Below are 18,729 nucleotides of genomic sequence, written 5' to 3'. Positions count from 1 at the left end.
CATTCATTCATTCATTCATTCATTCATTTTCTACCGCTTATCCTCAATTTCCTCTGTATCAATATTGCCTCCAATATCGCCGTCTATGTACTTAAAAAGCTGTGGCTTCTGGGACGACTTTCGGAAAGTGTAATTATTGTAACTTTACGGACATCTAGTCAAGTTAGGTAGACGACACAAGGACACACGAGATAAATCTGGATGGTTAAATTTCAAGTACTTCCGTAGAATGCCCGACGCGAGTCTGGCCGCCATGACGATAAGCAGAATCCATTGTAAACATTGTATGGGACATAAAAATATTGCAGATTTATAACACTGGTTGTTGTAAATCAACAGGACATTGAACAAGCCTTAAAGTGTATATTGTGTGGGACTCCAACATTGTACGTAGAAACATTGTACACTATTGTCTGCCTGGCTCCGCCCACCTCAATTGCTCACCATCATGGCAAACCAATTTGTGGAGATTCTATCCACTTTCACTCTAGTTTCCTCGACCTTTGAGTTGCAGAGTGTCGTTCGAAGCAAAACATGGAAGCTGTGAGCTTTAGAGACTGTCAAGTGAGTGATGGAATTTAGGGAAAGAAATTGACTTTTTTGTGACATGCTAACGTCTTGGAATTGAACATTTCAATTTATTTGTAAATGATCTTCAGGATGGTTTGATAGATTGTCTAGTGATGGTCAACAGAAGCTTTCTGAAGCTTGTATTGAAAAGGGGTTCATTATTTATAGAGTTAGTTGAGTTAGTTGAGTTAGCAACTTCTGCTGGATATATGGGAATATACTGTCCTACATTGGGCAAGTATTTCATCAAATATTTTGGGGGGTGACAGAAATGTTTTTTGGAAGGATGGATGGCTAAATGATGAATCAATCACCAATCAAACTTTTCTTGTTTAAACATACGCCATTGTGTGGTCTTCTTTTGCTAGTCATTGTGACTTGTTGACATTTAACATAACAGAATAACAAAAATAAACATACATAGTAATGTACAACACTATTGTGTATTAGCTTATTTGTGCTGTGAGGGCCCTGCCTCCATGGGCCCCATATGTGATCAACCAGCGGGCAGGTATAATTCTATATAATACCACATTATAACTCATATTTCGTGTGTATTTCTCGGACCTGGGAGAAGAAGTTCTTAAGAACAGGTAGTAAGTATTACCACACATGCTCTCTCGCAGGCTGCATCTCCATTAAAACAGCAAAACTCACCACAAATCTCATCCATGATTCACTTCCTCATGTTATAAACCATTGAATGAAGCGAGCAGGTTCTACGCACCAAACGGAGCTTCGGACCGTATCAATCCTGTGACTCTGTGGCCAAAGAAATCAAGCGTCGACACAGTGCTTTGGAACAACTGTGTTGTTTTTTTGACATGTGCCAGAGCCTCATCTTGAGAAGGATCATCACTAATATTGGCTAAAGTTATTGTTACTAAGGTTTTATTACTAGATCTTAACTTGTGTGCCTTTTTCTCCCCTTAGGCTTGGAGAGCAGAGGGTCTTCCATTGTCCACCACCAGTAACGAAGCTTGCAAACTCTATGATGCAAGTCTAACTCAAGTAGGGCAATCACACACACACACACACACACACACACGGGTGGTAATAATGTAGAGTATAGTAAGGCTATGGATTCCCAGCAGTGTGACGTGGGGTGTCATAAAGCGTTGCTTTGTTTTGCCATAAAGGACAGTTTGTCGCTTTGATGTTCGAACATCAAGACGGGAACAGTCTGGCTCTTTGACGCAAGGTTATTGCGTCCCGGGGATGGTGGTGTTGCTGGGTGACATTGCTTTGCACGCCTCTCCAGAGCGCTTAAAGTGCTTGTTTATGACAATATTAGTTTGAAAGGTTACAAGTGGATTTTTGCTCCACCTGTCATGGAGTTTGTGGTGTTCCGTCGATGCTATCCTGCGCCTGCCCAAGCTGCGTTTCTTGTTGCTCGCCCACTTTGAACTGTAGTGTCCCACATTTGTGACGTTGTCCTGTCTCAAAGCCAGCAAGGGGCTGAATGTCCAACGGTGTTTGCGTCGGGAGCCTGCGAACGGTGGCATATGTGCATATCGCTACGTGCGGGACTTAAGTCTGTGGACTTAAGAGCCCGTCGGATCTACTCTGATCCTACACACCCCCAGCATGGACTGTTTTCTCTCCTGGCGTTGGGGGGAGAAGGCTCTGCAGCATCCGCTGTAGAACAACCAGGTTTAGAGACAGCTACTTCCCCCTGGCCATCAGACTGCTCAATACCATATAAGCCCTCTACCTGCCCACACGCACACGCAAAATTTAAAATTATTATTATTTATTCTAAATTAGAAATGTATTCTAATTATTCAACTTTCTCTCGTAAAAGTTTGCATGGGCGCCAACCTGTTCTTTTGGGATGGAATGCCTCAAACCTCAACTTCACTGTGGGGCGGCACAGCGGTCTAGTGGTTAGCACGCAGACCTCACAGCTAGGAGACCAGGGTTCAATTCCACCCTCGGCCATCTCTCTTGCATGTTCTCCCCGTGCATGCGGTTTCCTCCCACATTCCAAAAACATGCTAGGTTAATTGACGACTCCAAATTGTCCATAGGTATGAATGTGAGTGTGAATGGTTGTTTGTCTATATGTGCCCTGTGATTGGCTGGGGTGTACCCCGTCTCTCGCCCGAAGACAGCTGGGATAGGCTCCAGCACCCCCGCGACCCTCGTGAGGAAAAGCGGTAGAAAATGAATGAATGAACTTTACTCTGAATTTCTTAAAGGGCTATTTTATGATAATTATCAGCTTGACATCGGCCTAAAAATTGATGTTGGTTAATATCAGTATCAAGATTTTCCCGATATGAAAATTAATATATTTTTAATTGTATAAATGTTGCTTGTTTTCCAGTTTGTGACGTGGCGCAACATTGAAAGCGTTGGAGGATTAGAGGGATGCGTTTCTGCTATCAAGATGGCTGATCCTTATTTTGGTAACAGCATGTATTTGAATTGTTATTGTTGCAAATAACTGTAAAAGTGAATTGTTTATTGTTTGCACTTAGTCCGTGTTACCCACATAGAATAATAGTTTTGTGTAGAATAATTGTGTTGTGTGTTAACTTGCACATCTACATTTTGCACTGTTGGATCTTGAGGTTCTAATTAGAGCATGAAAAAGAAGCGGGAGAGCGGGAGTGAGACAAAAACAATTTTGAGTCTATTGCAAACAACTGAAGTAGGTCGTTTGTCAGCTGATCAAAAGTTTCATATTATAGCTAAAAAAACTGAGTCATTAATGGAATGTTGCTTCAGGTGGCAAGGATGGCTTCATGGAGGGCATCCACTGTCTGGAACCGGTGTCCATTTTTGTAAACCTCCCTTGCCAACCATCCTCAAATGTTGTCAATTGGATTTAGATCAGGGGAACACCCAGGATGGTCCAAAAGAGTGAGGACCATTCCTCTGCAGGAAGTCCTTTATAAGGCGGGCATTGTGAAGTGCAGCTTGTCCTGTTGAAAAAGCCAGACATTACAACACAGACGAGGACCGTCAGTCATGAGGGATGTCCCCTGTAACATCTCCACATACCCAGCTGCTGTTTGACGCCCCTGCACAACCCGAAACTCCAGAAGCACCCCAGATCATGTTGGCGCCTCTTCCACTGTGCCGTGTGGATGTCAGGTGAGATCTCCTTGTCATGCCAGTAACGTTGGAAGCCATCGGGACCGTAAAGGTTCCATTTTTTTCTCAGCAGCAGAGAAAAAAATGAGAGTGGCGTGGCTCAGTTGGTAGAGTGGTGGTAGAGTGAAGGTCGTGGGTTCGATTCTTCATCCTGATTATGTCGAAGTATCCTCGGGCAAGATGCTGAACCCCTAGTTGCTCCTGATGTTGCGTCATCAGTAGGTAAATGTGCTAAAATTGAAAGACCGTTTACCAAAAACCATAAAACTTCTTCCACCTTTCAATGTCCCATTTTTAGTGCAAACAGGCAATTTTGTGGATCTGAGGCCTTTCTTCTTAAAGGGGACCTTTTCCACTTTTCCGACCTATAAATGTAATTTCAGATAATGAATATCGTGCATTTGGACGTGAGCCCCAAAAGATGTTTGAGATGGCTCTCAACTCTCGGTTTCAGAGATTTTTTTCTAGCACTGGCTCTCTGTGACATCACATAGTACCAGGCTTCCTTATATGGGCGAGCGCTGTAGGCCAGATACGCTCTCTGCCCTCCCCCAAGCTCTGCTACTCCATTTATGGAGGAAGGGTTTCTTGTAGTTTAGGGGAAAGCTAAATTCCGAACGAGGCAAACATCAGTCAGAAGTGGTTGGAGTATCTGTTTCCCAGCAAAAGAAAAATATTTAAATCTGTCAACGGAATTTGACACTGGACTGTTTTGTGAACATCGGCCATTATGCAGCTGGAATAGTCGACAAACTGACCGAAGCCTGATGCCTTCCCAACATGGGAAGAGTGGAAGAGTCAGAAGAGCAAGCAGTAAGTAACAATTTATCGGTGTCCGAACTGTGTTTATTTTAAGTCAATGCATAAAAGTTCTAGTCTGTGTAGCATTATAGAGTGTACATACAGGGAGCGGGGTGCAAATTCGTACTGAGCACGAAATCAAAATACAGCTGAATAGGTGCAAATTCTGGAAGATAGGAGTCCACAGTTGCCGAAAAATTGGCATAATAGGTCCCCTTTAAAAGCCGTCTGATGGTTATTGGACTATACATTCGGCACCAGAAGGTGGATGAAGTGTCTTGCCCAGGGACACAATGACAGGGACTGGGTGGAGGGAGCGAGGATTGACCTTCCGTTTTCTGGATAACATGCTCTACCTTCTGAGCCACTGCCTTTTAAAGGCTGTGCTCTTAAACTTCTGATCAGCTGAACAGCCTTTTAGTCTTTAATTTAACTTTTGCAATAAATTGCTTACTCAAAATATTTCTCTCACTCCCATTTCTTGTATAGTTATACTTCGAACCTTCTTAAGAGACAACTAATTTCACTAATAAAAGTGGCTTAGAGATGTCAGTGTATGGAGGCAAAGTCCAAAAATGCCTGGTATGATGACTCTTCCTGCAGTGATGGGGCATGTGGTAAGTGCAGGTGTGGAACTAGTGGGAACAAGCACCTCCCCCCGCCTGGACGAACGCCTGGCCAGCATTGTGAGGACGGCCTTGGAGCTGGCCAAAAATCAAAACATCACACAGCGAGAGATGCTCCACGTCAAAGCCTTGGAGTTATTCGCACAAGGGTAAGTAAGCTTTAGGGTCAGGTGACTCAAACAACTCAATTGGGTAAACGTGACAGCAATTTTTTCCTTGAAATGTGTTTTTGTCTTATTCCACGAAGTGGAATGGCTCAAAACGCTCTAATATCTTTTTACATACAATTTCATGTAGCTATTGTTGCATATCAAATTTTGTGATTAATTATGAGTTAACTATGGACAAAAATCAGATTAATCATGATTTGATTAATCACGAAAATGTACAAGAAGTTGAAATAGTTGGAAACATGGAAAACAACAGCTTGATTTTACGAGAGCAAAGACAAAAAGGTTGTGTTTTAACAAGCAAAAAGTTGCAATTTTATGCAAATAAATTGGTGTACTAAAAAAATGGCCTAAAAACAGCTGGGATAGGCTCCAGCATACCCACGGCGCTCCTGAGAATGACCGGCATAGAAAATGGATGGATGGATAGTTGGATGATTAAAGAAAAATGATTTTTCCCAAGTTGTGATATTATGAAAGAAAAACAAAAATAAATATGTAATTTATGGATTATTGTGTTGAGGAAAAATTATTAAAAAAAATATAAACAATTAAATTAAAAAAGTAGAGGAGTTAAAACCGTAATACAGTTTTACTACAAGAACTTTTATGAAAGAAAATTTAAATGTTTTATTTGCACAATATTAATAATTAAGTCATCAGAAAACAGGCGTGCTACATACAATATAAGAATTCTTTTCATTTCAGTTAGAAGTACACAGACTGCGGTAACGGTAACCTGACTTGACTGGACACAACTATAGGTACACTCGCACCGTGGCACAAGAGCGGCATCAAGCATTCTGCATGTATGGCTGGCATAAGCGTGATAAAATATTACACCCCTCTCAGTAAGTTGTAGTATTGCACCTTGCAATCTTAAACTTGTTTCATAAAATACACGGTGCATTTCACAAGACAGCGGGCACGATCGTGCATCAGTCACTGACAATGTTTTTCTTTTCGTCTGCTTGCTTCGGCCGGTGATTATAAAGTCCGTTGGAAAACTGTTTGTAGTGCTTTTGAGAAAAATACAGAAAAATACTATAATTAGTGCATGTATGTTTATTTCTGGTTTTATATATTGGAACGACTTTTGTTATTTTTATTTGGTTGGGAAACATGCCCGTTTGGAATGACTGGTTGCAGGTCATTTCACTTCAAATCATTTTGAAAATGTTTCTCGTAATGTATTTGTTGTAATTTTATATATTACTATATTGCTATTTATACATTGTTTTCAAAGCAGCTACATTTTCCAGAAAATTTACATTTGTACATTTTTTGTCTGTAATGACATTATTCCCATAATATTTGGAAATTTGTAATTACAAAATTGTTTTGCAGCCTTATCTTCCCCCAGAATTGCACCTTTGTTATTACTTCATTACTATTTTTTATTACATTGATTTGGCTTATTGCCAATCCAGTCCACTTTTTATCTAGCATATTTTATAAACAGTTTCTAAAGTAAAATAAAAAATAAATAATTTAGAAAAGATAAAAAACACAAAAATATATAAAATTCTTTTTTTTCTTTTTCTAGAAGTACAACTTCAATGCCTTTTTTTTGTTGGCTCCTGCTTTGTAGGAATATTCCCAAGGCGTCTGATGTTTGGGAAGATATCCTGATTGAACATCCCACAGACTTGCTTGCCCTCGCCTTTGCCAATAGCGGCTACTATTTCACAGGATCCTTTCACCGGATGAGAGACTCGATTGCTCGAGTGCTGCCTCACTGGAAGCCACATATCCCTTTGTCCAGGTAAGCTGTATTTACATTCATTCATTCATTCATTTTCTACCGCTTATCCTCAGCCACGGGGGTGCTGGAGCCTATCCCAGCTGTCTTCGGGCGAGAGGCGGGGTACACCCTGGACTGGTGGCCAGCCAATCACAGGGCACATATAGACAAACAACCATTCACACTCACATTCATACCTATGGACAATTTGGAGTCGCCAATTAACCTAGCATGTTTTTGGAATGTTTTTTTCCAAATCCATATGTGCACGGGGAGAACATGCGAACTCCACACAGGGATCAAACTCGGGTCTCCTAGCTATGTGCTATCCACTTGTACACCATGCAGCCCTAGTTGTGATCAATAATAGCAATAATAATTACAGCCACACAGATACAGCTTTAAAAAACATATGTTTTTCTATCCGTTTTGACCTGTTGTTCACATGAAAACATGGAAAACTGCAGCCAGGGTGAAGATTTTGGAAAACTGCTGCTTCAGTGTATTTGTCCTCATTCCTAGTCAGTGTATGTGATGTCAGTTTTGAGAGACATCAAAAGCATAATGGTCGTTGGACATGAGTTAACGGCTGTCATGGTCTTGAGCCTAAATTGGAATATGTGCCTACTTATTTTATAACAATGGTCTTTTTTTTCCTTCTTGTGCCCTAAGATACCTGAAAGGAATGTATGCCTTTGGTCTGGTGGAGACTCGATGCTATGACCAATCTGAGAAATTTGCAATGGAGGTGAGATGGTCCTCATCCTCGGTGTTCTTGTGTGTCTGTGCCGTTTAGCTGCAATGAGTGCTTGTTGAAAGTAAAGTCCACATTAGATTCACAAAATACCCACTTTCCTTTTGATGGCTAATAATGAGCAACTCGTCCACGCCTCAGGAGTGGCGATTGACTCTGTTAACAATCGGTCAGGAATGAACCTCCACAGTGGAATACCATCCAATTTGGGACACTGATGGAGCTTCTTTTTATTCAGCTTTTAAAGGGGACCTATTATGCTTTTTTTACTTTTCTGACCTATAAATGTAGTTAAAATGTTGTTCTCGTGTTAAACGATGCCAAAGTTTCAGATAATGAGGTTTGCGTACATTTGGAAGTGAGGCCTAAAATAAATTTATGATGGCTCAAATGCTCTGATATCCTTTTACATAAAATGTCATGTAGCTATTGTTGCATATCAAATGGTGTGATTAATTATGAGTTACCTGCGGACAAAAATCTGATTAATCATGATCTGATTATGACAAAAATGTACAAGAAGTTGAAATAGTTGGAAACATGGAAAACAACAGCTTGATTTTACGAGAACAAAGACAAAATGTTGATTAAAAAGTTGAAATTTTATGCAAATAAATTAGTGTACCAAAGAAATGGCCTTACCCACGACCCTCATTGAGAAAAACCGCCATAGAAAATGGATGGACGGATGGTTGAATGATTAAAGAATTTTTTTTTTCCCAAGTTGTAATATTGTGAAAAAAAACAAAAAATAAAGATGTAATTTATGGATTATTGTGTTGAGGAAAAATTGTAAAAAAAATTTATAAACAATTAAAAAAAGTAGGGGAGTTAAAATCATAATACAGTTTACTACAATTTAAATGTTCTATTTGCGCAATATTAATAATTTACGGGAGTGCATCATAATCACGGAACTCTTGTAGTTATGGTTACAGGTACCTTAAAAACAAAATGATTGACAGTTAAGGAGAAGGTGTCTGCATTTCTCACCTTTTTGAATGATTCATTCATTCATTCATTCATCCACCCTCGTCGGCAGGGCCTTGCTTTGGTTCCAGATGATGCGTGGTCCATCCATTCTCTGGCTCATGTCTATGAGATGAAAGTAGAGCTGGACAAGGGCTTGAAATTCATGGAGAGCAGAGAGAAAGACTGGCAGGTATAACCGTCCACTTGTCCAATGGGAATTAGGTGTGGAAACCCTGGGAAAAGGTCATTTAAAGGCACCTTGTGTAAATTGCAGGTATCTGATAGGCTGGCCGGCCACAACTATTGCCACTGGTCACTGTACTTCATCGAGAAGGGGCAATATGAGGCCGCACTGCACATGTTTGATACTGAGGTTAGTTTATTTACACATGTACACATGAATGCATACCGGGCGTGTGCAAGTTTAATAAGGTAACCGAGATGTGACGTTGATGCTACTGCTAATGCTATTGCAAATTTAGCATTACAAGGTTATATTTTTCCGTCCAGTTCTCGTAGTACATCTGATGAAATTTCATGATAATGTATGTCAGGTGCTTAACCGACGTGCATGATGTTTTGCTTCTGCATGTGTAGTGTTTATGTACCGTATTTTTTCGGGACACGAAGTCGCACTTTTTTTCATAGGTTGGCTGTTCCTGCCACTTATACTCCAGAGCGAATTAGAAATGAAAAAATTGTCACTGGACACCTTTTCTGTTCATGTTTATTTTTTGTGTAGCTGAATAAGCATTGTGTTAGCATTTCTTACACCTATTCAGCCTGTTCTCTATTCTTTTATTGTTAGAACTTCCCTTCCAAGAGGACTTAATGTCTGTTTTGGTCAAGTTGTTTGGAAAATAAATTACCCGCAAAAAATGCGACTTATACTCCAGTGCGACTTATGTATGTTTTTTTCTGACAAAATTTGCATTTTTGGACTTGTGTGACTTATACTCCGAAGCGACTTATAGTCCAGAAAATATGATAATTATCTCATTTAGGTTCAATTTGTCAGACAAACAAGTTTGTTGAGTGTAACTTTACCTTGACATGTTTGAGCTGTCACGTGACTCCAAATTGTCCATAGGTTATGAATGTGAGTGTGAATGGTTGTTTGTCTATATGTGCCCTGTGATTGGCTGGCCACCCTCCAGCACCGCCCGCGACCCTCGTGAGGGAAAAGCGGTAGAAAATGAATGAATGAATGTATAATCACAAATGCTAAATATCCCACAGATTTTGAGGCGCGTCAAAACCTCAGGATCCATGTTGGAAATGGCAGACGCCAGCGCTGTCCTCAGAAGATTGGAACTGGAGGGTAATGTACATGCTGATTGGAACTCTTACTAAACCGAACACAATCACTGCATGAGTTTAAAGACATTTTCATGTATCGCTAAGGATTGCTTATTAGACTCTGGATGCAAAGTCCAAAATCCAATGAAAAGTACAACACAAAAGTAGTGATTCCAAAACGATAAGCATAAAAAGTATCTAAACCAGAACAAAAAGCAGCAACGATGCGAGCCAGAAGACAAGACTACCAAAGGCGTTGGCGGAATACTGAAAAAATTAAAGGATATACACTACCGGTCAGAAGTTTTACAACACACTAATTTCTCTGTGGGAGTAATTTTCTAAATTTAAAATCCATTTCTGCCACCTTCTGTTTTTTATTTCAACTTAAAACTGCACCAAACATGATCTCCTTTATTGTGCAGTTCCATCGTCACCTCTTTCTGCCTCTCGCACAAAAAAAAAAACATAAAAAATGTATAACACGTGTTTGGGAGTGACCAGTCGGGTTGAAAAAAACATTGCGAATAAGTTGATATTTCAACTTTATGCTTCTGAAATATTACAACTTCATCATTGTAAACTTTTGACTTTTTTTCTTGAAAGATCAACACTGGTTTCCTGATTATTCCAACTTATTTGTCCTAATATTTTGACATGACAAATTACTGCTTGTTTCTTCCATTTTTCTTTTCAGTTTTTTCTGTTTTGTTGTGTTTTTAGCTATTAAAAAAAAAAAACATGGAAGCAAACACTTAAGCAAAGACGATAAATGCCTAAGTGTTTACTTACTTCATAATTGTTTTATTAACATGCATGTTTTTGTCAATCCTCTGAATAATATTAATCATGCATCTCGTTTATGGAGCATAAATGTATTTGAAAATGTACAACAACTGTGTGTATGCTAGGTGTGTCCGTGAAGGAGCGCTGGCGGGACATGCTCCAGATAACACTGCCGCACACCGATGATCACATGAGCCTATTTAATGACCTCCACTTCCTCATGGTGTCTCTGGGAGCCGAAGACAAAGGTGTTACTCGGCGTCTGCTGGAAGGCCTCCAGGAATTGGCTAAGTAATTTCTGCACTATTTTCTCTCCTCCATACCGTCAGCCTTACCTAAGAGCCACAGGAAAATTTAAAAAAAACTACAAAAATGGGTGAAAAAAGACATACTAATATTTTTTTTTGCCTGTAACACAAAGCTGAGGTGCAGTTTTTTTCCTGAAATGTTTGAAACATCTTAGCATCCAGTATCTACTTGTGTTGCTTTACAAAATATAAAAAATATAAAAAATATAAAAAATATAAAAAATATAAAATATATACAAATATGAAAAATATAAAAATATAAAAAATATAAAAAATATAAAAAATATAAAAATATGAAAAATATAAAAATATATAAAAATATACAAAAAATATAAAAATATAAAAATATAAAAATATAAAAATATAAAAATATAAAAATATAAAAATATAAAAAATATAAAAAATATAAAAAATATAAAAAATATATCATGTTTTTTGGAATGTGGGAGGAAACCGGAGTACCCGGAGAAAACCCACGCATGCACGGGGAAAACATGCAAACTCCACACAGAGATGGCCGAGAGTGAACTTGAACTGGAGTCTTTTAGCTGTGAGGCCTGTGTGCTAACCACTCGTCCGCTGAGCATCCTTTTACTATTTAATATTATATCATAAATAAGAGTATTTACAGGAGTGTGAAAGTGTTTGTTTAAATATTTCAATATTATTCCATGACCACACAAAATGAACACAAAATGCAGTTACTCGGCATTGAGTCAACGTTCTCTTTGCAGGACGCCAGGCAGCAATTACAACCATGAGCTTGCAGGATCTGTAGGCGTGCCCTTGTGTCAGGCCTTGATGGAATATCAGGGAGGAAATTACAGTGAAACTGTGGAGTTAATGTACCCCATACGCTACCGTATCGTGGAATTGGGGGGCAGCAATGCACAGGTAATGCACACACAGTATGACAATATTGAGCACGGTGCCCACCCACGACAATAATGATTCTCTAATGACTCTCCACTTCGCAGAGAGACGTCTTCTATCAACTACTTATTCACGCAGCCTTGAAATCGGAGAATAAACATCACCAGAAACTTGGAAGGTATGCCCTGCAAGGACTTCCACATCTGTCCCTGTCTTCATCTGTTTTACTGGAGAGCGATTATATCGTGATAATGGCATGAAATGGAATGGTCCAGTTGTTTTTTCATGTGTTCCAAAGGTTTTATGAAAAAAAAAAAAATCATGTTCAAATGTAATCTTATAATGACTTGGAAATTAGCTTTTACACTGAACCATTTTGGTGGTTTCCTCACTCCTAATTATTCAACTCCTTAAAGGGGAACTGCCCTTTTTTGGATTCACAATCCTCACACAAGACACGAGTTAATATGAGCTAGCTAACAATGCACATCCTTGGGATACACCTATTTAGACTATTAAGCCCTCTAAGAAAACAACTTTGCATGGTTCGATATACATGCTATGATAGTTTCAATATCTTGCCGTATTTTGATGATTTCAAACATTACCGAAACGTATTTTGCGACAACACTTACGATGTCCGTTTTCCTCGGGATGGCTGTATCTTCCAGCACAAGATGTGTATTCCTGTCCTAAGGTAAAAAAAAAATGCTGACGGCAAACAAGCATCGTGTTGAGTTTTTGTAGCGAAATTGAGCGTTAAGTATCCACTCTTCCGTCTGTGAATGACGCTGAGACTAGCGTCATGCTAGTCCGCGAGATAAAAATAGTTTTTTATGTTAGCTGCCACAATAATAATGTCGCTGTAGCTTGGTTAATATACAAGTCCGTTATGTAAAGCAACACTGTTGCCATTTTTTGAGGGTTTTTTTTAGTGAGTGCTTTAGCGTCAACATAATTATTTCCCATGACGTCCGTTGTTAGCAAGCTCATATTAACTAATTTCCTAAGGATTGTAAATGATGGGCAAAATTTCAAATAAAGTCAGTATCAGGTGTTGAAAACCCTTGTGGATTTTGAGCAAACCATAACGAGGAACGATACAACAGATGTGATTCAACGACTGTGATTCTCAGCTCCTTCTCCACAGTCTTGTGTTCGATTCCAATAGATGTCTTCTGGTGGAGCGCGATGCCATGAGGCCAAACTCCCCTCTGACTGATCGTCTGAAGCAGCGAGCCGTGGCTCTTCACGACTAGACTTATTGCAAGGAGCAAAGACCCACCCTTATCTGATGCTCCAGTGTGTGGTGTTCAGGGACCCTTGGACCAACTAAGTGCTGTAATATGGCTTTGTCATGATGCGAAAAAATGCATCAAGACTGAAAAGTATGCTAGATAAGCGCCTATACTGTAATCTTTCTACAAGATCAATGAGTCAATGCCATTAAAAGGAAGCATTCCAAGCCATCTGTCGTTCATTTGTTTTTCCATTTCCAAACCAACATTAAAAAAAGTGGATACATAAAAAAATGTATTAAAAAAATCAAAAATATCAATATCAAAACAATATCATGTTTTTTGGAATATGGGAGGAAACCGGAGTACCTGGAGAAAACCCACGCATGCACAGGGAGAACATGCAAACTCCACCCAGACATGGCCCAGGGTGGACTTGAACTCGGGAAATAAAGATAAATAAGATAAATAAAAAATTATTTAAAAAAATAAAATAAAAATATAAAAAACCAAAAAAAATTTAAAATAAATGTGCAATTGATGAATTAAACAAATACATCATGAAATACTTTATTTAAATGTGTCAGTAAATTTAACTACCAGTTAATTTAATGTAAAAACATACAGTATAATTATATCAATAATACTTATTTCACTAATTATTGAAGTATTTATTAGTCTCTTAATTAATTGCAGAAGAAAAAGAAAAACTCTTAAATAAAATGCAGTGCAATATAAAGATAAATAAGATTTGTATAGTTACAAATATATGCAAAAATATACGCAAGTCAAGTAAATTGACACTTTTTCTACTTTTATTGCATTTAAATGGTAGAGGCATATTAACAATATTGTTACACACACAGTGTCAGACTTCATACAGTATCTGCTGATGAAAAGTCAAAGTTTGAAAACTTAGTTTCATTTCCTGCTACTGTTGCCGTGATTGTAACGCTGGTTCTTACAAAACAATCTTCCATCACGGTGGGTCTTCTTGGTGTGCTACAAATGTTATTCGGTTAGGATGGCTTTTGTTGCAGATTAAACAAGAATATGGTTTCTCTCCATCGTGTGTCTCCTCATGTGAGTCTTCAAATAATAATTTCGGCTAAAACCTATCCCGCACACGTCACAGATGAAAGGTTTTTCCCCGGTGTGTATTGTCGTGTGTCTTTTCAAATCTTGCTTTCGAACAAAACTTATGCCGCAGACAATACAGGTAAAAGGTTTTTCCCCGCTGTGTATTCTCATGTGTTTTTTCAAATCTTGATTTTGTCTCAAACATAAACCGCAAACTGAGCATGTAAAAGGTTTCTCTGCAGTGTGTGTTTTCATATGTATTGTCAAATGTTGACTTTGTACGAAACCGATACCGCACTGTGAGCAGGAATAAGGTTTCTCCCCGATGTGTGTTCTTACGTGTATTGTCAAATGTCCCTTCTGAGAGTATCTCCTACCGCAAACCGAGCAAGCGTATGGTTTCTCTCCTGTGTGAGTTCTCGCGTGTCTTTTCAGATTACAACCGTCATTAAAAGTTTGGCCACATTGAGAGCATTTAAAAAGTGACTTGTCAGTGTGAAAAGTTCTCGAGTCTTCATCGATGTCAGGGGAGCACGGTGTTGTGTCGTCGCTATCCGATAGAGGAGCTAAGAGGATGTCCGCTTGTGATCCTCCGCAGCGGTCTCCGTCGGCTTCTGTCATGAAGTGTTGAGTTGAGCTGCCGCTTGGAGGCTCCGCCTGTCTCTTCTCCCTACTTTGACTTTTGTCTTCATCATCTTCGCTCTTCACAGGGACCCAAATCACTGGGAAGTCATCCAGTCCTTCCAGATGCTCTCCCTCCTGACTCAAGCTGTGATCCTCCTCTTCCTTTTTAACATGGAGGGGCTGCGGCTCCTGCTGCTCCGCTCTGGAGCACCACTCCTGCTGCTCACCGGGAAAATGTTCTTCATTGACGTCTGCAGGATACAACAAGACAAACACAAGCTTTTAGAAAAGTTAATCATAAGCACAAACGACAGTCAGGACTTGTTCTCTGACCTGAAGGTGTCAAGCAGGGGCCTTTTTCCTTTTAATTCTCTCCTTAAATAATCTTCACAAACATAATAGTATGACTTTATTCATGAAATATAACTCACCCTCCAGCATATTCCCCAACAATTAAGACTTTAGTTTTGTTTCTGTTATGACAAAAAATATTTAATATTTAAACTCTATGCTACTAAAATGATAACATCACATGTTTGTTCTCCTAAAACTGATTTTTCATTTTAATATTTTTACTTTATTCTGATAATAATCACACCTGTTACACGCCATTCTTAAGGAGGCTATAAACCCTGTGGAAGAAAATTATGCAAATATGTCCAGTGTGAAATGTCATTGACAAATTATGAACAAAAACTCATTTCTTTTGCTGGTAGGGAATCAGAAACTCCAACCACTTGTGCCTGATGGCGGCGTCTTTAGGAATTATAAACAAATGTGGTGTTCCCTTTCAAGTCATTGCTAGTAAGTAAACAGAGGAGCTTATCTGGCTTACAGCAACGCCCATATTAGGAAGTCTGCTCCTCTGTGACATCACAAAGGGGCAAGTTTTACCACACCTTCTGAAACCGAGCGTTTTGAGTCATCCCAAACTTCTTTCATGGCTCATTGGCCTTGTTCGACATAAGAATACAACGTTCTAACTACATTTATAGGTCGGAAAAGTGAAAAAAATGTCCAACATCTATTCTTCATCGTTTTTTCATTTCCACATTTTACTTCTTGGCAATGTTTATCCACTCTAGGTTATCCCAAGTGTCCATTTCATAATAATGATCACATAAAGTTAGTAAAGAAGAATGAAACAAACCTGCTCTGTGTAACACAACTTCAGATTTCTTGAAAAGGGCGTCCAGTAGTTGACGTTGTTGCTCGTTTTCCTCTTTTGTTATAGAAAGTGCCTCCTCGTACTCTGCTATCGTTCTTTCTATCACTACAAATATTTCTTCAACAGCCGCAGCTAGTCGCTGATTCACCAACGCTCTCAGCATTTGTACTTTACACATTTCCACACAATCACAACACTTTACACTCACACTTGATCTCTGCTTAGCGATGTGTTGGTGACTTCTGTTAGCAGCTAGCATGCTAAGCTAGCCTGGTACGCTTCACGACTCACAATATGACCTTATGCTGACATGAAGAAATAATAACGTCCTGTAACTTCTATATGCGGAAAATATGTACTAAATAAATAAAAAAGTTAGTAATAAACGCTAATCGGACGGTCTCGTAGCTTTACTATCCTGACCGTTTCTTCCATTTCCGGGAGATAAGACAGCTTGCATATTGTGGCATTACTGCCTCCTTCAGGTGAGGAGGGGTTATTACAAGCGTATGCACATTATGCAGACATTACACATTACACGAGTAGACTGCAATTTATGGTAATATATATATATATATATATATATATATATATATATATATATATATATATATATACCATTTAAAAAAAAATGTAAATCTATCCGGGTGGAACTGCAGTTTAGCAAACGTACCACCAGATGGTAGCAAAGATACGTATACTGAGTATTGTAGTGGAGCCTGCCTTGGTATCTGTTTTCATTTGAGAAGCATGTGCATAGGTTCAAATAACAACTGACAATAACATTGACAACAAAAGTGCAAGGAAAATATATTTGTTAGAGTAGCCTTTAACAGGCCAGGATGTTGGACATTGTTCAGGCTGGCTACATACCCACAATTACTGTACCAGACCCGTCATGACATCTAGTGACAGTGTAGAATACTACATATCACGATGTCTTTGAATGCACTTCTGAATGCTTCATATTTGTATTTCACATCATTTAGCCATTTTTATGCTTGAAAATGCTTAACTGTGCTGAAATGCATTTATTTTAGATAAATGATAGGCTGTGTTCAACCAAAAAAAACAGTATGGGCGCTATTTTTGTAAACCAGACGCAGGCAACGGTGTGGGGCCACAATGGCCACAGTTTTCGTGTGCAGTGCAGTCTGGCACAGCGCGGCGCACCCACGTCTGCCTTGCACCGTTGCAAGTGACAAAGAGGGAGGGGAGAAGGCGTGAGAGCATCTAACACAGCCGAGTGTAATCTTAACCAATCAAATGACCGCCTCTTATTGTCTTTACATACGCAGGGCCCACTGGACTGCACATCAGAGGCCACAATGTGTCTCACCATGTAGCTCACCTCTTTTCCTGACAGTCACATTAAACATACCAGCAGGCTAACCCATTATCCATTATGCGTGACGTCTTTGATCTGAGATCAGATGTGATGAGACAATTAATACAAAAATGCACATGCTGGTTTAGTAGTGGACACCTCCCCTGGTGCGCCACCACGCCCATCTAGGCGCAGTCCAATCTTGTATATTGGCTGCGCACAGTGGTGCGCTGGATGAAATTATCACTGCGCCATCCTGCACCGCCAAATTAGAGCCCTATAAATTAATATTTTTTGACAAAAGGTGGGCTGCACGGTAGTGGAATGGTTAGTATGTAGGTCACTCAGCTAGGAGACTTTGGTTCGATTCCCAACTCAATCATGGGTTTTCTCAGGTACTCTGATTTCCTCCAACATTATTTGAAATGATTTTTATGTACGCGTGATTTTACATTGACCTGACTTTTTAGGCTTCATGGAATTATTCTTTATAATCATTGCAATTATCAGTGGCGTCATTAGGCCTATTTTGGGGGGACTTCAACCCCCCTAAAATATTTTTTATAGATTTTTTTTACAAAAAAAACCTCAATTTTCATGTAATAGGGCAAAAAGCCGGCTAATAAGCAAGCCAATAAGCAGGCTAGTAATAATCAGAAGAAGAATGATGATAGTAATAATAATAGTATTAATAATGGGCTAATTAATAATATAATAATGGCAATTATTATTGACATTTTTAAAGCGATTGTTTATTATGAGGGCTGCACGGCGGTCGAGTGGTTAGCGAGCAGACCTCACAGCTAAGAGACCCGAGTTCAATCCCATCCTCGGCCATCGCTATGTGGAGTTTCCATGTTCTCCCCGTGCACGCGTGGGTTTTTTCCGGGTACTCCGGTTTCCTCCCACATTCCAAAAACATGCTAGGTTAATTAGCGACTCCAAATTGTCCATAGGTATGAATGTGAGTGTGAATGGTTGTTTGTCTATATGTGCCCTGTGATTGGCTGGCCACCAGTCCAGGGTGTACACACCCTTTCGCCGGAAGACAGCTGGGATAGGCTCCAGCACCTCGGCGACCCTCGTGAGGAAAAGCGGTAGAAAATGAATGTTATTATGAATATTAACATGAGTAATAAATAATAATTAATAAACATAATTGCAAAATGAATATGACTTTGTTACATTACGGATAGAGAAGTCCTTTCTCTCTCTCTCTCTCTCTCTCTCTCTCCGAGTTGTCCCCTCCATCCATCCCTCCTCCTCCTCCACTGCACCTGCTCCTCC

The 18,729-nt window shown here is 39.4% G+C and overlaps 2 protein-coding genes across 2 annotated transcripts; one reads left to right on the top strand and one right to left on the bottom strand.

Annotated features, from left to right (window-relative positions):
* The first annotated feature begins 427 nt into the window (after positions 1 to 427).
* LOC131117175 (tetratricopeptide repeat protein 38-like) lies at positions 428 to 13,470 on the top strand. Its single transcript, XM_078793839.1, has 13 exons — positions 428 to 564; positions 1,504 to 1,581; positions 2,900 to 2,981; positions 5,077 to 5,248; positions 6,861 to 7,034; positions 7,686 to 7,761; positions 8,810 to 8,929; positions 9,014 to 9,112; positions 9,979 to 10,060; positions 10,950 to 11,115; positions 11,867 to 12,026; positions 12,110 to 12,183; positions 13,177 to 13,470. The coding sequence occupies exons 1-13, from the start codon at positions 535 to 537 to the stop codon at positions 13,262 to 13,264; spliced, it is 1,401 nt and encodes a 466-aa protein (XP_078649965.1). The 5' UTR covers positions 428 to 534; the 3' UTR covers positions 13,265 to 13,470.
* A 578-nt stretch (positions 13,471 to 14,048) lies between these two features.
* Positions 14,049 to 16,565, bottom strand: LOC131111342 (uncharacterized). The gene is made up of 2 exons (XM_058064094.2): positions 16,098 to 16,565; positions 14,049 to 15,198 (listed from the first exon to the last, which is right to left on the bottom strand). Exons 1-2 carry the CDS (start codon positions 16,372 to 16,374, stop codon positions 14,285 to 14,287), a joined length of 1,191 nt encoding a protein of 396 aa, XP_057920077.2. The 5' UTR covers positions 16,375 to 16,565; the 3' UTR covers positions 14,049 to 14,284.
* Positions 16,566 to 18,729: the final 2,164 nt, after the last annotated feature.

The sequence above is a fragment of the Doryrhamphus excisus genome, linkage group LG10, assembly GCF_037039965.1.
Source record: "Doryrhamphus excisus strain RoL-2023G ecotype Guam linkage group LG10, RoL_Dexc_Guam_v1.1, whole genome shotgun sequence".
In the NCBI taxonomy this organism is placed as follows: domain Eukaryota; kingdom Metazoa; phylum Chordata; class Actinopteri; order Syngnathiformes; family Syngnathidae; genus Doryrhamphus; species Doryrhamphus excisus.
This window is presented reverse-complemented; position numbering and strand designations above follow the sequence as displayed.